This window comes from Lepidochelys kempii, chromosome 3 (assembly GCF_965140285.1).
Source record: "Lepidochelys kempii isolate rLepKem1 chromosome 3, rLepKem1.hap1, whole genome shotgun sequence".
Classification (NCBI taxonomy): domain Eukaryota; kingdom Metazoa; phylum Chordata; order Testudines; family Cheloniidae; genus Lepidochelys; species Lepidochelys kempii.
In genome coordinates, this window is record NC_136382.1 from 205031940 (window position 1) to 205051579 (window position 19640).

Below are 19640 nucleotides of genomic sequence, written 5' to 3' on the forward strand. Positions count from 1 at the left end.
TCCTATTACTATTACTCCAGTTTACAAGGTCATCCAAATCTTCCTGGATGGTTTCCCGGTCCTTCTCTAAATTGGCAATACCTCCCAGCTTTGTATCATCTGCAAACTTTATTAGCACACTCCCACTTTTTGTGCCAAGGTCAGTAATAAAAAGATTAAATAAGATTGGTCCCAAAACTGATCCCTGAGGAACTCCACTGGTAACCTCCCTCCAGCCTGACAGTTCACCTTTTAGTAGGACCCGCTGTAGTCTCCCTGTTAACCAATTCCTTATCCACCTTTCAATTTTCATATTGATCCCCATCTTTTCCAATTTAACTAATAATTCCCCATGTGGCACGGTATCAAACGCCTTACTGAAATCTAGGTAAATTAGATCCACTGCATTTCCTTTGTCTAAAAAATCTGTTACTTTCTCAAAGGAGGAGATCAGGTTGGTCTGGCACGACCTACCTTTTGTAAAACCATGTTGTATTTTGTCCCATTTACCATTGACTTCAATGTCCTTAACTACTTTCTCCTTCAAAATTTTTTCCAAGACCTTGCATACTACAGATGTCAACCTAACAGGCCTGTAGTTACCCAGATCACTTTTTTTTCCTTTCTTAAAAATAGGAACTATGTTAGCAATTCTCCAGTCATACAGTACAACCCCTGAATTTACAGATTCATTAAAAATTCTAAAGAATGAATAGACAGGCAAGGAGAGGCATGGCAGGAGGAATAGGTAGGCAGAAGGAGAAAGAAGGATTTTATTTTAGGAGTCTGGAAAGATAATATGGATTTTTCACTCAGAGAGCAGTCAGGTAAATTGGCAAACCTTCTAAGTCTCATTTGTTTTTAGGGCTGTATTTGTGTAAAAGTCATATGTATCTCTAATCATTAGTTCTTAACAGAGAAGCTTTCACCATTTTCAAAAGTACTAAAATGATCTTAGGCCTGGTTTACACTTCATTTTGCTGGCATAACTACGTCAGTTAGGAGTTTGAATAAAAAAATCACACCCCAACCAATATGCTAGCAAAGGCCCTAACATAGTTGTAGTTATTCTGGCAAAAAAGCCACTTTGCTGGTATAATTTATTTCATTTGGGGAACTGGTATAAACTATACTGGTAAATTTCAGAGTAGCAGCCGTGTTAGTTTGTATTCGCAAAAAGAAAAGGAGTACTTGTGGCACCTTAGAGACTAACAAATTTATTTGAGCATAAGCTTTCGTGAGCTACAGCTCACTTCATCAGATGCATTCAGTGGAAAATACAGTGGGGAGATTTATATAGATCGAGAACATGAAACAATGGGTGTTACCGTACACACTGTAAGGAGAGTGATCACTTAAGATGAGCTAATACCAGCAGGAGAGAAGGGGGAGGGGGGACCTTTTGCAGTGATAATCAAGGTGGGCCATTTCCAGCAGTTGACAAGAACGTCTGAGTAACAGTGGGCGGGGGGGAATAAACATGGGGAAATAGTTTTACTTTGTGTAATGACCCATCCACTCCCAGTCTCTATTCAAGCCTAAGTTAATTGTATCCAGTTTACAAATTAATTCCAATTCAGCAGTCTCTCGTTGGAGTCTGTTTTTGAAGTTTTTTTGTTGAAGAATTGTCACTTTTAGGTCTCTAATCGAGTGACCAGAGAGACTGAAGTGTTCTCCGACTGGTTTTTGAATGTTATAATTCTTGACGTCTGATTTGTGTCCATTTATTCTTTTACGTAGAGACTGTCCAGTTTGACCAATGTACATGGCAGAGGGGCATTGCTGGCACATGACGGCATATATCACATTGGTGGATGTGCAGGTGAATGAGCCTCTGATAGTGTGGCTGATGTGATTAGGCCCTATGATGGTGTCCTCTGAATAGATATGTGGACACAGTTGGCAACGGGCTTTGTTGCAAGGATAGGTTCCTGGATTAGTGGTTCTGTTGTGTGGTGTGTGGTTGCTGGTGAGTATTTGCTTCAGGTTGGGGGTCTGTCTCTAAGCAAGAACTGGCCTGTCTCCCAAGATCTGTGAGAGTGATGGGTTGTCCTTCAGGATAGGTTGTAGATCCCTGATGATGCGTTGGAGAGGTTTTAGTTGGGGGCTGAAGTTGAGGGCTAGTGGCGTTCTGTTATTTTCTTTGTTGGGCCTGTCCTGTACTAGGTGACTTCTGGGTACTCTTCTGGCTCTGTCAATCTGTTTCTTCACTTCAGCAGGTGGGTATTGTAGTTGTAAGAATGCTTGATAGAGATCTTGTAGGTGTTTGTCTCAGTCTGAGGGGTTGGAGCAAATGCGGTTGTATGGTAGAGCTTGGCTGTAGACAATGGATCGTGTTGTGTGAACTGGGTGAAAGCTGGAGGCATGTAGGTAGGAATAGCGGTCAATAGGTTTCCGGTACAGGGTGGTGTTTATGTGACCATCGCTTCTTAGCACCATAGTGTCCAGGAAGTGGATCTCTTGTGTGGACTGGTCCAGGCTGAGGTTGATGGGGGGATGGAAATGGTTGAAATCATGGTGGAATTCCTCAAGGGCTTCTTTGCCATGGGTCCAGATGATGAAGATGTCATCAGTGTAGTGCAAGTAGAGTAGGGGCATTAGGGGACGAGAGCTGAGGAAGCGTTGTTCTAAGTCAGCCATAAAAATTTTGGCATACTGTGGGGTCATGTAAAAGCCACATTCACTCAGGGAAGGTTTGCCAATATAGCTGTACTGTATAACTGTACTGGCAAATCCTTTGTAGTGTAGATAAGGCCTTACACTGGTATACTGCATCTACCCTGGGGCTTTTACTAGCAGATCTATGTTGGTAAAAGAATCAGACCCCTAAATGACCTGTAGCTATGACAGTAATACATTAAGTGTAGACCAAGCCTTAGCAGTAGGACTTCTCTTACCCTACCTGTGACAAAGAGCTGTGACTTGATGTTATCTTAGACCCTGATCCTGCAAACATTTAAGAATGTGCTTAACATTATGCTCATGAGTAATTACCGGATTCTGCAAGCACAGGGGTCCACCCATGTCTATGATCGCACAGGATTGGGGTCTCTAAGGGAATGATTTTCCTTTTGGTGGTGCTCCTGGATTGAGAAAAGCATCTGCACCTGGGCCAGAAATATCAGCCATTATCTTTTGATCCATTAGCAGTATAATACTACAGTATTTTTACAATAGTTTTTCAAATTATTTTTAAAGTAAGCTTGTGCATGGGTTATAAAAATCCTTCCTTCTTCCTTGCACAGAAACTCTATGGAAATCAGAGTTTCCTTAAGATTGACGTTTCAGACACAACCTTACCAGCAAAAAGAAAAGGAGTACTTGTGGCACCTTAGAGACTAACCAATTTATTTGAGCATGAGCTTTCGTGAGCTACAGCTCACTTCATCGGATGCATACTGTGGAAACTGCAGAAGACATTATATACACAGAGACCATGAAACAATACCTCCTCCCACTCCACTCTCCTGCTGGTAATAGCTTATCTAAAGTGATCATCAAGTTGGGCCATTTCCAGCACAAATCCAGGTTTTCTCACCCTCCGCCCCCCCCCCCCCCCCCACACACACACAAACTCACTCTCCTGGTGGTAATAGCCCATCCAAAGTGACCACTCTCTTTAAAATGTGTATGATAATCAAGGTGGATCATTTCCAGCACAAATCCAGGTTTTCTCAGCCCCCTCCAAAAACCACACATACAAACTCACTCTCCTGCTGGTAATAGCTTATCCAAAGTGACCACTCTCCTCACAATGTGTATGAAAATCAAGGTGGGCCATTTCCAGCACAAATACAGGTTTTCTCACCCCCCACCCCCTTTTTTTTAAAAAAAAAACACACACAAAAACTCACTCTCCTGCTGGTAATAGCTTATCCAACGTGACCACTCTCCCTACAATGTGCATGATAATCAAGGTGGGCCATTTCCAGCACAAATCCAGGTTTTCTCACCCCACCCCCACCCCCACACACAAACTCACTCTCCTGCTGGCAATAGCTCATCCAAACTGACCACTCTCCTTACAATGTGCATGATAATCAAGGTGGGCCATTTCCAGCATAAATCCAAGTTTAACCAGAACGTCGGGGGGGGGGGGTAGAAAAAAACAAGGGGAAATAGGCTATCTTGCATAATGACTTAGCCCACTCCGTCTCTATTTAAGCCTAAATGAATAGTATCCAATTTGCAAATGAATTCCAATTCAGCAGTTTCTCGCTGGAGTCTGGATTTGAAGTTTTTTTGTTGTAAGATAGCGACCTTCATGTCTGTGATTGCGTGACCAGAGAGATTGAAGTGTTCTCCAACTGGTTTATGAATGTTATAATTCTTAACATCTGATTTGTCCATTCATTCTTTTACGTAGAGACTGTCCAGTTTGACCAATGTACATGGCAGAGGGGCATTGCTGGCACATGATGGCATATATTACATTGGTGGATGTGCAGGTGAACGAGCCTCTGATAGTGTGGCTGATGTTATTAGGCCCTTTGATGGTGTCCCCTGAATAGATATGTGGGCACAGTTGGCAACGGGCTTTGTTGCAAGGATAGGTTTCTGGGTTAGTGGTTCTGTTGTGTGGTATGTGGTTGTTGGTGAGTATTTGCTTCAGGTTGGGGGGCTGTCTGTAGGCAAGGACTGTCCTGTCCTTATGGACACAAATCAGATGTCAAGAATTATAACATTCATAAACCAGTTGGAGAACACTTCAATCTCTCTGGTCACGCAATCACAGACATGAAGGTCGCTATCTTACAACAAAAAAACTTCAAATCCAGACTCCAGCGAGAAACTGCTGAATTGGAATTCATTTGCAAATTGGATACTATTCATTTAGGCTTAAATAGAGACTGGGAGTGGGCTAAGTCATTATGCAAGATAGCCTATTTCCCCTTGTTTTTTTCTACCCCCCCCCCGACGTTCTGGTTAAACTTGGATTTATGCTGGAAATGGCCCACTTTGATTATCATGCACATTGTAAGGAGAGTGGTCAGTTTGGATGAGCTATTGCCAGCAGGAGAGTGAGTTTGTGTGTGGGGGTGGGGTGAGAAAACCTGGATTTGTGCTGGAAATGGCCCACCTTGATTATCATGCACATTGTAAGGAGAGTGGTCAGTTTGGATGAGCTATTGCCAGCAGGAGAGTGAGTTTGTGTGTGGGGGTGGGGTGAGAAAACCTGGATTTGTGCTGGAAATGGCCCACCTTGATTATCATGCACATTGTAGGGAGAGTGGTCACGTTGGATAAGCTATTACCAGCAGGAGAGTGAGTTTTTGTGTGTGTGTTTTTTTGAAAAAAAAGGGGGTGGGCGGATGAGAAAACCTGTATTTGTGCTGGAAATGGCCCACCTTGATTTTCATACACATTGTGAGGAGAGTGGTCACTTTGGATAAGCTATTACCAGCAGGAGAGTGAGTTTGTATGTGTGATTTTTGGAGGGGGCTGAGAAAACCTGGATTTGTGCTGGAAATGGCCCAACTTGATGATCACTTTAGATAAGCTATTACCAACAGGAGAGTGGGGTGGGAGGGGGTATTGTTTCGTGGTCTCTGTGTATATAATGTCTTCTGCAGTTTCCACAGTATGCATCCGATGAAGTGAGCTGTAGCTCACGAAAGCTCATGCTCAAATAAATAGGTTAGTCTCTAAGGTGCCACAAGTCCTCCTTTTCTTTTTGCGAATACAGACTAACACGGCTGTTACTCTGAAACCTTACCAGCAGCACACTACAGTAAAAAGGGAAAGGCAGTTTATCCAAGCCTTTTCTCAGAAACACCTTTCTGACATCTCTCACTTCTCCTGTCTCAAAAACAAACCCTGCATTGTGTTGGAAACCTGAAACAGAAATGATTCAGCCTGCGTCTGACTCATATACAGTGGAGCTACTGCTTCTTCGGCAGCTGCCAAGTCACCTCTAGGAAGAAATACACAGGGTTTCCCTATAGCACACAGCGAATCTAGTGGATTGAACCAATAGGGGGATGGTTAGCTATAATCGCACCAAAGTAGGTAAAAATGAGAGCTCCTTCCCTCATCTTTTCTCTGATTCTCCTCCCCCCCTTCTCTCCTCCCCCTTCTCTCCTTGCCACCCACTCCCTGCTCGCCTCACTCCCTGCCTGCTTCCACTTTACCTCCCCTCAACCGCCTGCTTCCACCCTACCTCTCCTCCCTCTCCTCTGCCTGCTCCTCCTCCGCCTGCTTCCACCCTACCTCCCCTCCCACTCCCCTGCCTGCTTCCACCCTACCTCTCCTCCCCCTCCTCTGCCTGCTTCCACCCTACCTCTCCTCCCACCCCTGCACCCCTGCCTGCCCCTCCTCCGCCTGCTTCCACCCTACCTCCCCTCCCACTCCCACTCCCCTGCCTGCTTCCACCCTACCTCTCCTCCCCCTCCTCTGCCTGCTTCCACCCTACCTCTCCTCCCACCCCTGCACCCCTGCCTGCCCCTCCTCTGCCTGCTTCCACCCTACCTCCCCTCCCACTCCCCTGCCTGCTTCCACTTTACCTCCCCTCAACCGCCTGCTTCCACCCTACCTCTCCTCCCCCTCCTCTGCCTGCTCCTCCTCCGCCTGCTTCCACCCTACCTCCCCTCCCACTCCCACTCCCCTGCCTGCTTCCACCCTACCTCCCCTCCCCCTCCTCTGCCTGCTTCCACCCTGCCTCTCCTCCCACCCCTGCACCCCTGCCTGCCCCTCCTCTGCCTGCTTCCACCCTACCTCCCCTCCCACCCCACTCCCCTGCCTGCTTCCACCCTGCCTCTCCTCCCCTCTCCTCCCACCCCTGCCTGCCCCTCCTCCGCCTGCTTCCACCCCACCCCACCTCCCCTCCCCTCCCACCCCACTCCACTCCCCTGCCTGCTTCCACCCTACCTCCCCTCCCCCTCCTCTGCCTGCTTCCACCCTGCCTCTCCTCCCACCCCTGCACCCCTGCCTGCCCCTCCTCTGCCTGCTTCCACCCTACCTCCCCTCCCACCCCACTCCCCTGCCTGCTTCCACCCTGCCTCTCCTCCCCTCTCCTCCCACCCCTGCCTGCCCCTCCTCCGCCTGCTTCCACCCCACCCCACCTCCCCTCCCACCCCACTCCACTCCACTCCACTCCACTCCCCTGCCTGCTTCCACCCTGCCTCTCCTCCCACCCCTGCCTGCCCCTCCTCTGCCTGCCTCTCCTCAGTCCCTCCCGGCCTCTGCCTCACCTGGGAGCACGTAGCCCCCTCCAACGGCCCTGCCATTGGCTGGCGGGCACGTGAGCCCACCTGGCAGCACCCTGTCTGATTGGGCAGCCCGGCGGCCCCTCCTCCCTATATAAGGGCCCCGCCCCAGGGCGATGGAAGCAGAGCAGGCTGAGTCCGAGCGTTGCCAGCAGAGCTTCCCCCTCCCCCGCCAGCAACCGTTTCCTCCAGGCACTGCGGCGTGACGTCGGCAGCGCTTCCGCCCGGCTCGCGCCTCTCCCTAGGTCCTTCCTGTTCCCGCGCCTCGCCCAGCAGCAGCACCGAGTGAGGCAGCCGCTCCCCGGACTCGAGACCCGCCAGCCCCGCCGAGACCATGGTGAGAAGCCGGGCAGCGCCCGCCGGGGGACTCGGGCTGAGCGCTGGCCACCCGCCGTATCTCGGCCCCTTCCATCTCTTCTCCCCACCTCTCCTCTCTTCCCCCCGATGGTACCGCCCGCCACGGAGCCCGGGGCGATGCAGCCTTCCGCTCCCCGGCCCGGCGACCCCCTCCGCAGCCGATGGTACCTCCCGCCCCCCTTTATACGCGCTGGCGCCGGCGCGTCCATCGCGGGCGGGCGGGGGGGGGGGCAGAGTCATTTCCCTGCCGCTCCGCGCGGCTCCTCAGCCGGCCGTGCTCCCCTCCCCGCCTCGCAGGGCGTGTCCCCTCCCAGGCGCCGCGGCTGGGCCCCGGCCTTCCCGCCGGGCCGTAACGGCGGCCGTAGGAAGCCGGAGGTCTGGCGGCGGCGGCGCCCCCGCGGCTCCCGGGCCTGCGCGATGGGTCCCCCTGGCGGGCGGGGCCTGCCCCGGCAGCGCGTGGGGCGCGGGCGGGGCCGTTCCCGGGGCGGAGGCCCGCCGTGGGGTTGCTGGCGGGCGGCGCTGGCGGGGCGGGCTCGCGGGGACGCCTCCAGCCGCGCTCAGGCGGTGGCTGACTCGGGAGGAGTCCAGTGGCTTATTTGCTTTCGACCGACTCTCCCGTGAGGGTGAAGTTCATTGCCCAGTAAGGCTAAGAATTTCAAGATCAAGTTGTATAAACTTGAAGCTCTGCAGGCAAAAGTCTAATGGCCCATTACTGGCGGGGTGTTAACTGATACCCTACTTGTCGGTTTAAAAAAAAAAAAACCTCTTTCCTCCCCATATAACTAGCCAAGCAGCATTTTACAAGGCTGCTCTGGAGACCTTTAAAAAGTTTCGAGGCTGTGACTTGCCTACTATATTCCACCTTAGTCCCGAGGCCTGCCGGGGATATCAGTTGGCGGCTCCTTCACGGGGCCGTGAGGACGGGCGTGTACTTAGCGCGGTTCACCCCAATCCCGGACACCTGCCCCTTTTGTGGCGTGAAGCAAACCCTGGCGCCTGTCTACCTAGAGTGCGCCAGGCTGCAGCCCCTATTCCGGCTCCTCACAAATATTTTGTTAAGGTTTTGGTTGCACTTTCCCCTCACCTCCTTATCTATACGCTCCCTGTCTGTGGGCCCACTAAGTCGCAGGGCCTTCTGGTCCACCTCCTCCTGGCCTTGGCTAAAGTGGCCATCTATAAAACCAGGGTGAGGAGGTTGGCTGATGGAGTCTCCTGTGACTGTGGGGCCTGTTTCCGATCCTCTGTCCGTTCAGGTCTCCAGGCAGAGTTCCTCTGGGCGGCATCCACTGACTCCCTTGACGCCTTTGAGGAGCAGTGGGCGCCGTCCGGGGTCCTCCACTCAGTGTCCCCGTCCGGTTCCCTTTGACCGCACTCCTGTCCCTGTCATTCATTAGTTGTCCCCCATAATTATTTGGTTTTCCAGGTCCTGTGGACCCCCCTTAGGCTGGGGGGGATCCTTTAGCAGTGGGCGGGCTTTGCCCGCCCACTTCCTGGATCCCCAATAAGGCTAGTAGGCTCATACTGAAAAGGCTAGTTGGAGACCATATATGTTGGGATGATAACTTGTACTGAGACCTTGATTTGCTGGTTCAGCTGAATATAGGTTACTCAGTTTACAACACACTATGAAACTTGATCTTGTAGGTCTGGTTGAAATCTTTCTATTCTTTTTTTTAAAGAAAACTAGCATCTGCTTGCCAAAAGACTTCTTCAGAGGTCATCCAAAAGAATACTTGCCCATGTTTAACCAGACAGTCTCTAGTCTGTAACTTATTAAACCTATTTAAAGAGCATTCTTCCTCAAAACTTAGTTTCTGTTCTCATTTGATATTATAGTGAAGTTAGAAATCTGTGTCCATGTTTTGTTGTCATAGAAATGACTGACTCACCAGAGAATGTTATATGCATTTGGCTAATGACCTCAAACTGTTTCTCACTTGTTTTAAAGTCTATAATCCCAATAGCTAGGCTTGGAAAGATTAGGTTTTTATTAGTATATGTTGGTAAACATTAATTTTGCCATACATGGAAATGGGCAAAAATACTTCCATTGACTGAAATCTACAGATAGGCAAATTGAGAAATGCTTCTCAAACTTGGTTTGATTTAAGAATATTTGTATATGATATGATTGTGTTAACGTCAGAGTTTACTTTTTGAACTCCACATCTGCCATAATTCTGAGCCCCTCCTACAACTGTTTTTAAAAAAAAAAAGTGATCAACAATGGCTTTTAAATAAACATAATTCTGCCAAGATTACCTTAGACTTTTTTCTTTGTGGGCTACTTTGTGATTTACTGACATCATGTGATAGGAAGCTTTTGACCTGCTGTGTGTTGGGACTAGACATGTACTCTGCGTGTCCTTGCGTACACTCCAGAGTATCATGATTCATTGACAAGCTCCCACGGGAAGCTGGGGCTTACTTGAGGCAACTAGTAGCCAGGACTTTGCTCCAAGTAGCCTTGGATGTCTCTGATGCAGCAGTCTTGTCTCTCTCCAGCTATCACCATGAAAGGGCATCCTGGTTACAATCATCAGGGTTTCAGAGAAATTCAAAAAAAGAAAAGGAGTACTTGTGGCACCTTAGAGACTAACCAATTTATTTAAGCATAAGCTTTCGTGAGCTACAGCTCACTTCATCGGATGCATACCGTGGAAACTGCAGCAGACTTTATATATACACAGAGAATATGAAACAATACATCCTCCCACCCCACTGTCCTGCTGGTAATAGCTTATCTAAAGTGATCATCAGGTGGGCCATTTCCAGCACAAATCCAGGTTTTCTCACCCTCCACCCCCCCCACACAAATTCACTCTCCTGCTGGTGATAGAAATTCAAATAACTGAAAGGGGGAGACCTTTAAAGGACCATATCTCTTACTCCCTTCATATGAGTTGTTACATACCCTAAAAGTTTCCAGGGTCACACCAAAATCCCTGGGGATCTATAAATCTGCTACCAAGGCAATCTTTTTAGCTACCAGGGACAGTTCAGACAGAACTTCCTCCTCATGAGCAGTCGGAGGCCTGCAGACTACACTAAGGTGAAGCCTAACTTCTAAAAGCCCTAAATCATTCTTCTACCTGCATCCTCTTCCAGAGAGCAGTACCGGCACTTGTACCAACTCTCCAACAGCGTTCTTCTCTACACCCATTTTTGGGTGGCACAATTCCCATTTTTCTCTGGCATGGGCTGGGATTACTTCACACCAGTGAAGTAGTGGAGATATGCCATACAATCTGTGACCACCTTCAGGGAATGGCCTCATGATCCAACTGATGGAAACGTATTCCTTCAGCTAGGAGTGATGGAAGGAACTCCGGGAATTCAGAGGGAAGGGTTTCTGTTGCAGCTGTTTCTTAATCGTCCTCTGCCTTTGTCTAGCTAGTAAGGTCTCCTATTGGTAGACAAAAGGCTGGATGGAGTCTTGACTCTGGTTTGGAAAGAAACTAGGTTAATACAAAATGACTTATTTGATAGGCAAATCATGCCAGCCAGGCTAGGATGTGATATGCGGAAAAACTTTTTTATTGCTTTGACTTGTAAATGGTCTCTGACACACTAGCAGTAAATAAGATCCGATGAAGTGAGCTGTAGCTCACAAAAGCTTATGCTCAAATTGGTTAGCCTCTAAGGTGCCACTAGTACTCCTTTTCTTTTTGCGAATACAGACTGACACAGCTGTTACTCTGAAACCTAGCAGTAAATATCAGTTATCTCAAATGTGATATGCAAAACAAATCAGATCTTAGTCTAAATTTCTGCAAAAGGGGACCTTCCTGCACTGTGTAGGAACAGTTGTCTGAGTTATTGCTGTCTGAGATCCTGCCTATACCACAATTTATAACCAACTACTTAACATTTTGTGCAGACTTTTGTCACTATTTAATCATGTTCCAACCTTTCAAGGGCCTGGCTTGATACAAGGTAGTCTTCCCCAAATCAGCTGATCACAGCCTCCATCATCTTGTTTGTCCATTGCTCCTGCCTTCCAGCTTTCTGTGCAAAGGACATCCTAGGGTGTTGCACAGCAGCATACAGGAAACAAGTAAACCTAGCTTCACTGCCCAGTTCTTCACAAAAGGAATGTTCACTTCCGCCACATGGTTACTGACTAAGGAAAATTTGACCAGCTCTCAAAGAGATACTGTGACAAATCAGTGATTCCTGGATCTGATGCAAGTGTCACACAACAAAAATGAAGTTGTGTTTTCAGTGTAATGGGTCCCCAGTTTTGTGTGGAGGGAGAGGACATTGAGTTCAATTGGAAGTAGGGAATTAACTGCGTTCTGTCTAGCAATCCTTTTATTAGACTGAAGTGCAGAGTTCTAGAGTTGCTACTCATTCCTTCTATATTTGGCTAGGCATGCTTGAGGAATGTAGCTTTCAGGCTCTGCATCCAACTGAACTTACATAAGAACTGAATCTTTTTTCCCAAGAAGCAAATGTTTTCACTTAATTAGGTGGATATGGATTGCTTAGAACACATGCATACAGTTAATGTAGCTCCTGAATGATGTAAGATTTTGCTTTAAGACCCAGGTCTCAAGAATAATGTAACCAGTTGAACTGGTTTACCATATGTAAACTTAACACTGGTATTATGGCTTTTGGTTCTAGACTGCTGGGCTTGGAGGAAGAGAACCTGCATATTATCCATACTGGTCTCTTCATCCTCCTCCTCCATGTGACCGCACACCTCCTCTCCCCCCCCCCCCCCTCCAAAATTTACTTTGTGCAAAACTCCAAGAAGCTTAAAGTCTTATTGGGGGGGGGGGGGGGGGGCAGGGGCGGCATAAAAATCCTTTACTGAAGGAAAACCCTAAGGTTCATAGCCCAGGGTTTTGTTGGGAAGCACTAGCTTCAATGCAACTTTGGACACAATGGAATGCAGAATTATGTGCTGTAAATCCAGTCTGCCAGATGTCTGGTATGTGCATCCTATCTTGAACTTTCTTTCCAAATTCTAATATTACAGAAATGCATAGGTTTTGGTGGCAACTTGCAGGGCCTCTCTGTCAAAACTGGACTAAAGGAATAACTCTGGTTTAGATTTTGTGCAAGGTTTTAGGGCACTTCTTTTGAACATAATTAAAGAAAGCAAAATGTGGGAAGCTGACATGGCTGTGTACAGCCTTTACCTGCATCCATCAAGATGGGGCGTGGAGGACAGGAGGGAGGCTTTTTAGAAGGAAAGGGTTTCTTGCTTTTAGTACATAGTGGTGTTTAGGTAAGGCATTCCTCTAGCACAGGACATCAGAGCATCAGTTTGTAAGGTGTGGGAAAAGTGCTACACATGGAAAAAAGATGAGACATTGGCTGCATCACTGTCATGCATTCTTACTTGGCATCTACTGAATCTCTTGTACATTAGCAGACCCCATGTGGGTGCAGTAGTCTAGACAGGTGTACAGGCTGGTGTTGCAAGGACTCACAAACTTTCATGCCACAGCTCCCTTTGGGCCCACGCCTGGAACTCTGTATTCAGGTTGGCTTTGCACAAATGAACAGTCTACTTTGAAAACTCTGCATGGGCAGCCAAGCCTGGATTAACCAGTGTGTATGTAGTGCACTTGTGCTGGGCCTGTCTCTGGGGGGGCTCAAGAGCACCAGACCAAAAAGGGGATGGGCAGCTGGTGGCTTGAGAGGCACATGCAGCTTATCAGATCACTTTATTTGGTCCACTAGCCTGTCTGCTGGAAAGGAGGTATTCTCCTCCCTTCCCTCCTGTTTCAGCATGTTGCTCCTGCATCCTCCACCTCCACTTGTGTGACCTGCTCCTGGCCATAGAAGGCATGCTGTTGGGAGAGTGCTCCTATTGCTCTGATAGCAGTCGATGCTGCCTAGCTGTCCAGCTGCTGCTGTGAGTGCTTTGTTGATCCAGTAGCAGCTGGCGCTGCCTTGCTGCTGTGAGTTGTTTACTCTGATTTCTTGCAATTTTTTTTCCCCTTGTCTCATGACACCTCACTCCCAACCTGCAGCTTGGGAACTATTGCACTATTTAATAGCAGCCCATGAGACATGTTTCCCTTCACACTTTCCATTATATAACATCCCTGTTGCATGGAAATTAGTATTGGGAATCTATTCCTAACCAATATAGAATTTTATCCTTTTTAAAGAACTCTGGACTCTTCCTGTGTCTCCTACTTCTTGCATTTTTTACCACCTGGCCCCTCTCTCCTAGTTCTTCCACCCTTGTAATGGAAGATGGTTTGTCTGTCTTTTCCTCCCTTCTAGTAGGGTTGCTAGTAAGGTGGGGAGGGGGTTTCAAATGCTTTAACAGGCTTGAGAGCCCTTGCATTGGGCACCTGTAGAAACAGATCAGACTGGACTCAGGCCTCTCTTTTCTTCTGGGAATCACCTGAGTCAAAATTTGTCTTAGTTGTATGCTAAATCAGAATATGTTCCAGTGGTGGCCTCACCTTGCCACCCACAAAAGTACCAGCAGCATAGCATTTTAAATAAGCAGCCATAAGTCTAGAACTTGGCTAACAATTTTCATGCCCAAGATGGAATAGAATGGAGTTTTTTTCGCTAGTCCTGCAGTGTTAACAGTAGTATCGCTCCATTTCGTTTGCCAAGTCAAGACAGCATAAATAGTGATGTGTGCAATATGCACTCCTCTGACCTGCTCACTGGTAGTGAGCAGCTATGGAAGATCAGTGTTCCAAATCTTGGGCCATTGGTTAAGTACTTGTAACTTTGTATGAGAAGGTGGAATATTTCTCCTCCAAAGAATCCATTGTCCTGGAGACTGGGAAAACTCACTTAGTTACAAGATGTTTTAAGTAACTAAAAAGATGTGCAGAGGTCTAATTGGGGCCAAGGAAGTGGTAAGCCCCATTGCAGTAATCTGCATGTGCTTTCCTAGACGGAACTGTAGCTTCATACTGCAACTAAAACTGGCTGTCTTCTTTAAAGAACACTTACCCAGCCCCTTTGGTTGGTGCAAAGCTTACATCCTCTAGGAGAGAGCCATTCAACATCACTTGTTGTTCAACTTGAGTTCCCAAATTGAACCCTCTTAACCCTTTTTGAATCTTAAATAACTTGCCAAAGTATTAGATTTCTTTGTAAGGAAACAAGAAGTTTCCTGCCTCAAGATGAATTACTGGCTCTACGCAATAAACAATCTTCCGCTCTTGGCGGTATTGTTGACTCTCAGCAGTACTCTAGCTTTTTGCTGGTTTTCTGAGGTTGACTTTTTTTATCCAAAGTGATAGCAGTAAAATCACTAGCAAGTCTGGGTTTAGGAAAGCAGGTCAGTGTGGGAGCAGGTGCCAAGGTTGAGGGTTCATAAGAAAAGCCATATGGCTTTTGCCATTTCCATACGTAATGTAGGAAATGAAGAGTATGGTCTGTCTAGTTCAAATTTCATAGGCCACAAGTTCTAAATATTGTAGCAACTTTAACTGGAAGTGTAGCTGCCTACTGTAATTTTTACATGGTAGCCAATCCTGAAACAGATTCAGTTGCCCACTTCTAGGTGGTTTATCTATAAATCCTGATCTCAGGATGGCACTTCAGATTCCATATAAAGAAATCCTAGCTACAGGGAATGAGCCAAATTTCAGATGGCATCTAACAACATGGCAGATGTCTGAACAAGGGAATTAATAATGTATTCAGTGAGACTACAGTTTAGTATCTGAGTAGTTTGAGTCAACTCATTTTCTTGGTTGTTTTTTTTGGTTTTTTTTTTGGGCAAGGGGGTCAAGTTAAATCCTTAAAGGCTGTTCTTTTTGCTGAAAAGCAGGGCTCTATTTCCCTATCGTATGTACTTTCTCTTACCGCTAGCCTTGCAGATTCAACCTGGCATCTGAAAGACAAGTTTGTTTGGTTTTTTTGTTCATACTTCAGTGCAAAAAAATGTTCTGCAGGTTTTCACCTCTGGGGTCTTCAAATCATGCTCCTGGTGACAACCAGGCAACTCTACTTGTCAGTAGGCTTACACAGATGCATTCTAACAGATTAGAACTGTGCAAACAACTTAGTGCAAAGCCACAGACAGCATGGCTCTATTTCTTCCTTTGCAAGAATACCTCATTAAAGAAGACTTAAAATACATACCTGAAGCAGATATGAGTAAGAAGGTGCCATGTTAGTCACATTAGAGTAAATGTCTTAAATGGGAACCAAACTGAAATCAGTCTAAGCTGGTACCAGTGACTTTAAACACTGCACATGGAGTCCCCTAATGACTTCCATAGTGCTACAATTGAACTATCATGTCTGTAAACAATATTTTTCTCTCCTCTTGCTGTGAAAGACCCCTAAAAACAAGTGGCAATACTCTAGATAAACAGGGCTGTCAAATGCTTACCAAAGAAACCTTTCTCTAATGTCAGTCCTAAATGTTAATCAACTGCTTTATAATGCTAGCTGCACCTGATTGTGAGTACCTAAGTCAGTGTTACCAGTGTGGTGTAATATTGCAGTGTACCAAGGGCACTGTAATAATCAAAGGGCACTCACATGTGCTGAACTCAGATGTGTGAACAGGTCTCTCGAATCATTACAAGGATGAAAAGGTTTAACACGCAAATATAGCAGGCTCATTACACTGAAGCATGTAACATTTTGAACAGATTGGTAGACATGCTTCAGTCTAATCCAGTCATTTTATATTGCTCTAACCTAAATTATACCTATGTGGGAATACCTCAGTTGCCAGTGTGGATCATCCTTTCTTGAGAGAAGTATGCCCAGATGCACAAACCTGGAGCTGTCAGGGCCACACATCTGCACAGAGATAGATAGATATATAACAGTAGGGATAACCCCAGCTATCCTTCATAACTGAAGGAGCAACGGGCTTTTATTCTGTTTGTTTTTTATACAGTTCCTTTTATTCCCTCTTAGTTTGTGGCTGGCATAGATGGGCCATATAAGAGTTAAATTAAAATAATCCAACAGGGAATTTTGACTACATAATAGTAACCTAAGAGCCAGCAGCAAACCAGAGAACTAGGAAACTTATCAAGCAGTTTCCAGAGATCTAACCCTTCAATAAAAGCATGACACTTTCTTTGAGTAACTTCAACAGACTTGTCACTCTCTCTAGTCAGATCTTGAGCCTAAAACCCAGCATTTTTCATAAACAAGTCTTGCTCCAGAACTTCTAAACTTCTAAACCTGAACCACACATACATGTGACTGTATATGTAGAATCTGATAGCACTGCTTTACTTTCCTGTAGGCTGGAAATGGCTAGCCAAAATAGTAGCAAGTTGAGACTTGTCAAATAGCTAAAGAATGCTGTCTCAAAATGACTGCCAGGTAAAAGCTACTTGTGGGGTTTCAAGAAAATCAGACTTAGGCATTCACTTCAAGACTGTCAGTTAAACAGACCTCTGGAGCTACAAGTTCCTGTTCCTCAGTAGAAAGACCTTCAATGCAAGTAGGATCTTCCTTCCCCATCAGTCACTTTTCAAAAACATAACTTATGTGCATTAGGAACTATAATTTTAAAAGCTAACTGTAGCCAGAATGGGAGACTTAGACCCTGTCTTTCCTATATCAACTTCTGGTGTTAACTGTTTCAGGCTTTCTGCATCTGCCACTCCAAGCCTTTAATACTCTAGGAAATATTGCTTGTCTTCTAGTCTTATCAGCCTAATGCATTAAGCTGATGTTATACAGTAGCTATATAAAGTGCATAGTCCAGGACTGAAATTGACTTAACTCTTTCTGTCATAGGCATCAGGAGTACAAGTGGCTGATGAAGTATGCCGTATCTTCTATGACATGAAAGTTCGTAAGTGCTCCACACCTGGGGAAATCAAGAAAAGGAAGAAGGCAGTTTTATTCTGTCTCAGTGAAGACCAGAAGTGCATTGTTGTGGAAGAAGGCAAAGAAATCCTTGTGGGAGATATTGGCGTAACAGTTACTGATCCGTTCAAGCAGTTTGTGCAGATGCTCCCTGAAAAGGATTGCCGTTATGCCTTGTACGATGCAAGCTTTGAAACAAAGGAATCAAAAAAAGAGGAGTTGATGTTCATCCTGTGGTAAGCTGGAAACGTGGCTTATGTGTGACTTGGTCTCTTTGCTTGCACAATGTACGTACATACCTACCTGCAATGCCTGGCCTGTACACAGGGTCTCCATTAATGTGTAAGATACGGAAATGTGACACACTCATCTGGTCCAAGATATTGCATGCTGTTTAGGATGGGGTGTCAAATGTTCGTAAACTTGTAGGGCCACTGCTTGTCACCTGAGTCTGTAGGTCTTAGATTCTGATATGTTGAATATCATCATCTTAACTTTACCCTTGGTATGTCCAACTAGGGCACCAGACCAAGCGCCTCTCAAAAGTAAGATGATCTATGCAAGCTCTAAGGATGCCATCAAAAAGAAATTTCAAGGTACGTAATACAGGCAACACTTTCTCACTTGGCCCAATTAAATCTGTCTTGCACCATAGAACTGCTGACCCATAGGACTTAGCTGTTGCTAATGGACTAGCGTCTATTTAGAAATACCAGTTGAAGATGAGTACTTAGCAAGTGAAACTTCTTGAAACATGATTAAAACACAACATAGCAAAAAAGTGTCTGAATTGCACATGCAGTAGAACTGCATTTTCCCTCTCCGTGCACATGGCTTCCCTGTTAACTAAGCCATAACTCTTCAGCTGCACACATCCCAGGTCCCATGCCACTTCAGTGGGTTTTTTATAATGCTGAAACTCCCAGCTTCACTCCAGCAGAATCTGCAACTGGGAAGACCAAAACATACACATCCAGTTCAAGTATCCAATACCATAACATATCCAGATGCCTCAATCATCAGTGCTTGCACATCACTAAGTACTCAACTCCCACTGAAATTCAATGGCACTTGAGCACCTAAATCCTTTGGGCTCTTGAACTTCTAGACTGGACTGCCATGTGCTTGAATTCTTGTGAATTGTTGGGCTACCTGATCAAATACTCTTGGCTACAGGTGCAAGTTTCTAATGAGAATTACTAGCATATGGGAACTCATGAATCACTGAATTTTTTGCCTTTCTTCTAGGCATAAAGCACGAATGTCAAGCAAATGGGCCAGAGGACCTTAACCGAGCTTACATTGCTGATAAGCTAGGAGGCTCCCTAATCGTAGCTTTTGAAGGATGTCCTGTGTAGATGCTATACAGTGCCACAACTCTACAAGCATTCCATGTTTTAATATATCAATTATGTAAAGCAAACATTCTAAACCAGGGTTTCACTAATGGTGGGGAAACTGTCTGTCTTGTAGAATAAAGTAGACTTTGCAGATGTAGTTGATTATGTACAAATGATCCTGAATAAATAAAGTCTAAGGATTTCTCTTGGCTGAGCAGCCCTGAGGATTACAAACAAGTTTGCTATTGAACTCTGGGCTTCAATACTGCATAGTGAAGGGGGGAGTTTAGTTCCCTTTCCAGTTGATCTAAATTGTAGCAAACATCACAATCTTAAATTTTCTCTGTAGCAATCAGACATGTCAAAGCTTCTTTTTCTTTTTCTTCCCCTTCCTGGCTAGTGTCTGTCTTAAGACATGATTAATACAACTTTATTAAATGTCATATGCTAAAAGGAATGCTGTCTGTCATAACCATCACTGTGCTGCTCAATAACTTTTTTAATATTAAACACATCAAGCTCTGGTACCCTAGCCTATAGCTAAAATCAAAGTACAACTAGGCACACTTTCCTGGGGAAATAATCCTAAACCGTTACTTGTAAACTCATGGTCTCTTATTAGTGTCTGAAAGCTCCTTCATTCTGCATGTAGTTATGCATTCTCTGATAACTGATTTAGAACAGTTGTGTTCACATAGTGCAAGCTGTATCGTGCTAAATCAAACTTGTACATAAATACTGATGAGTCAGTTTAAGTGTCAGTCAGAAGCTCTAATTTTAGTTGTGCCATAGATAAATGGTAGAGCTCTAGGGGGCAATATTTAACTCACCTGGGCAATGTTCTGAACCTCCAAGCTCTGGCTTGGACCAATGGAAGAGGGATGTAAACCACCCTGTGTTTCTGAAGCTTGGAACTAAACCACTTTCATTACAGTGGTTTGAGCTAAACTGCTGTAGGGACTTGTAGCGACTACTC

The 19640-nt window shown here is 45.8% G+C and overlaps 1 protein-coding gene across 1 annotated transcript; it reads left to right on the top strand.

Moving 5' to 3' along the window:
• The first annotated feature begins 7310 nt into the window (after positions 1-7310).
• Positions 7311-18901, top strand: DSTN (destrin, actin depolymerizing factor). The gene is made up of 4 exons (XM_073339716.2): positions 7311-7521; positions 17253-17560; positions 17844-17920; positions 18573-18901. Exons 1-4 carry the CDS (start codon positions 7519-7521, stop codon positions 18680-18682), a joined length of 498 nt encoding a protein of 165 aa, XP_073195817.1. The 5' UTR covers positions 7311-7518; the 3' UTR covers positions 18683-18901.
• The last annotated feature ends 739 nt before the right edge of the window (positions 18902-19640 follow it).

What these genes read in the sequence shown, in the direction of transcription:
- DSTN (XM_073339716.2), top strand. An exon ending in GAGTTGATGTTCATCCTGTG is followed by an intron (nt 17,561 to 17,843) that starts GTAAGCTGGAAA and finishes ATGTCCAACTAG; the next exon opens with GGCACCAGACCAAGCGCCTC. An exon ending in CATCAAAAAGAAATTTCAAG is followed by an intron (nt 17,921 to 18,572) that starts GTACGTAATACA and finishes CCTTTCTTCTAG; the next exon opens with GCATAAAGCACGAATGTCAA.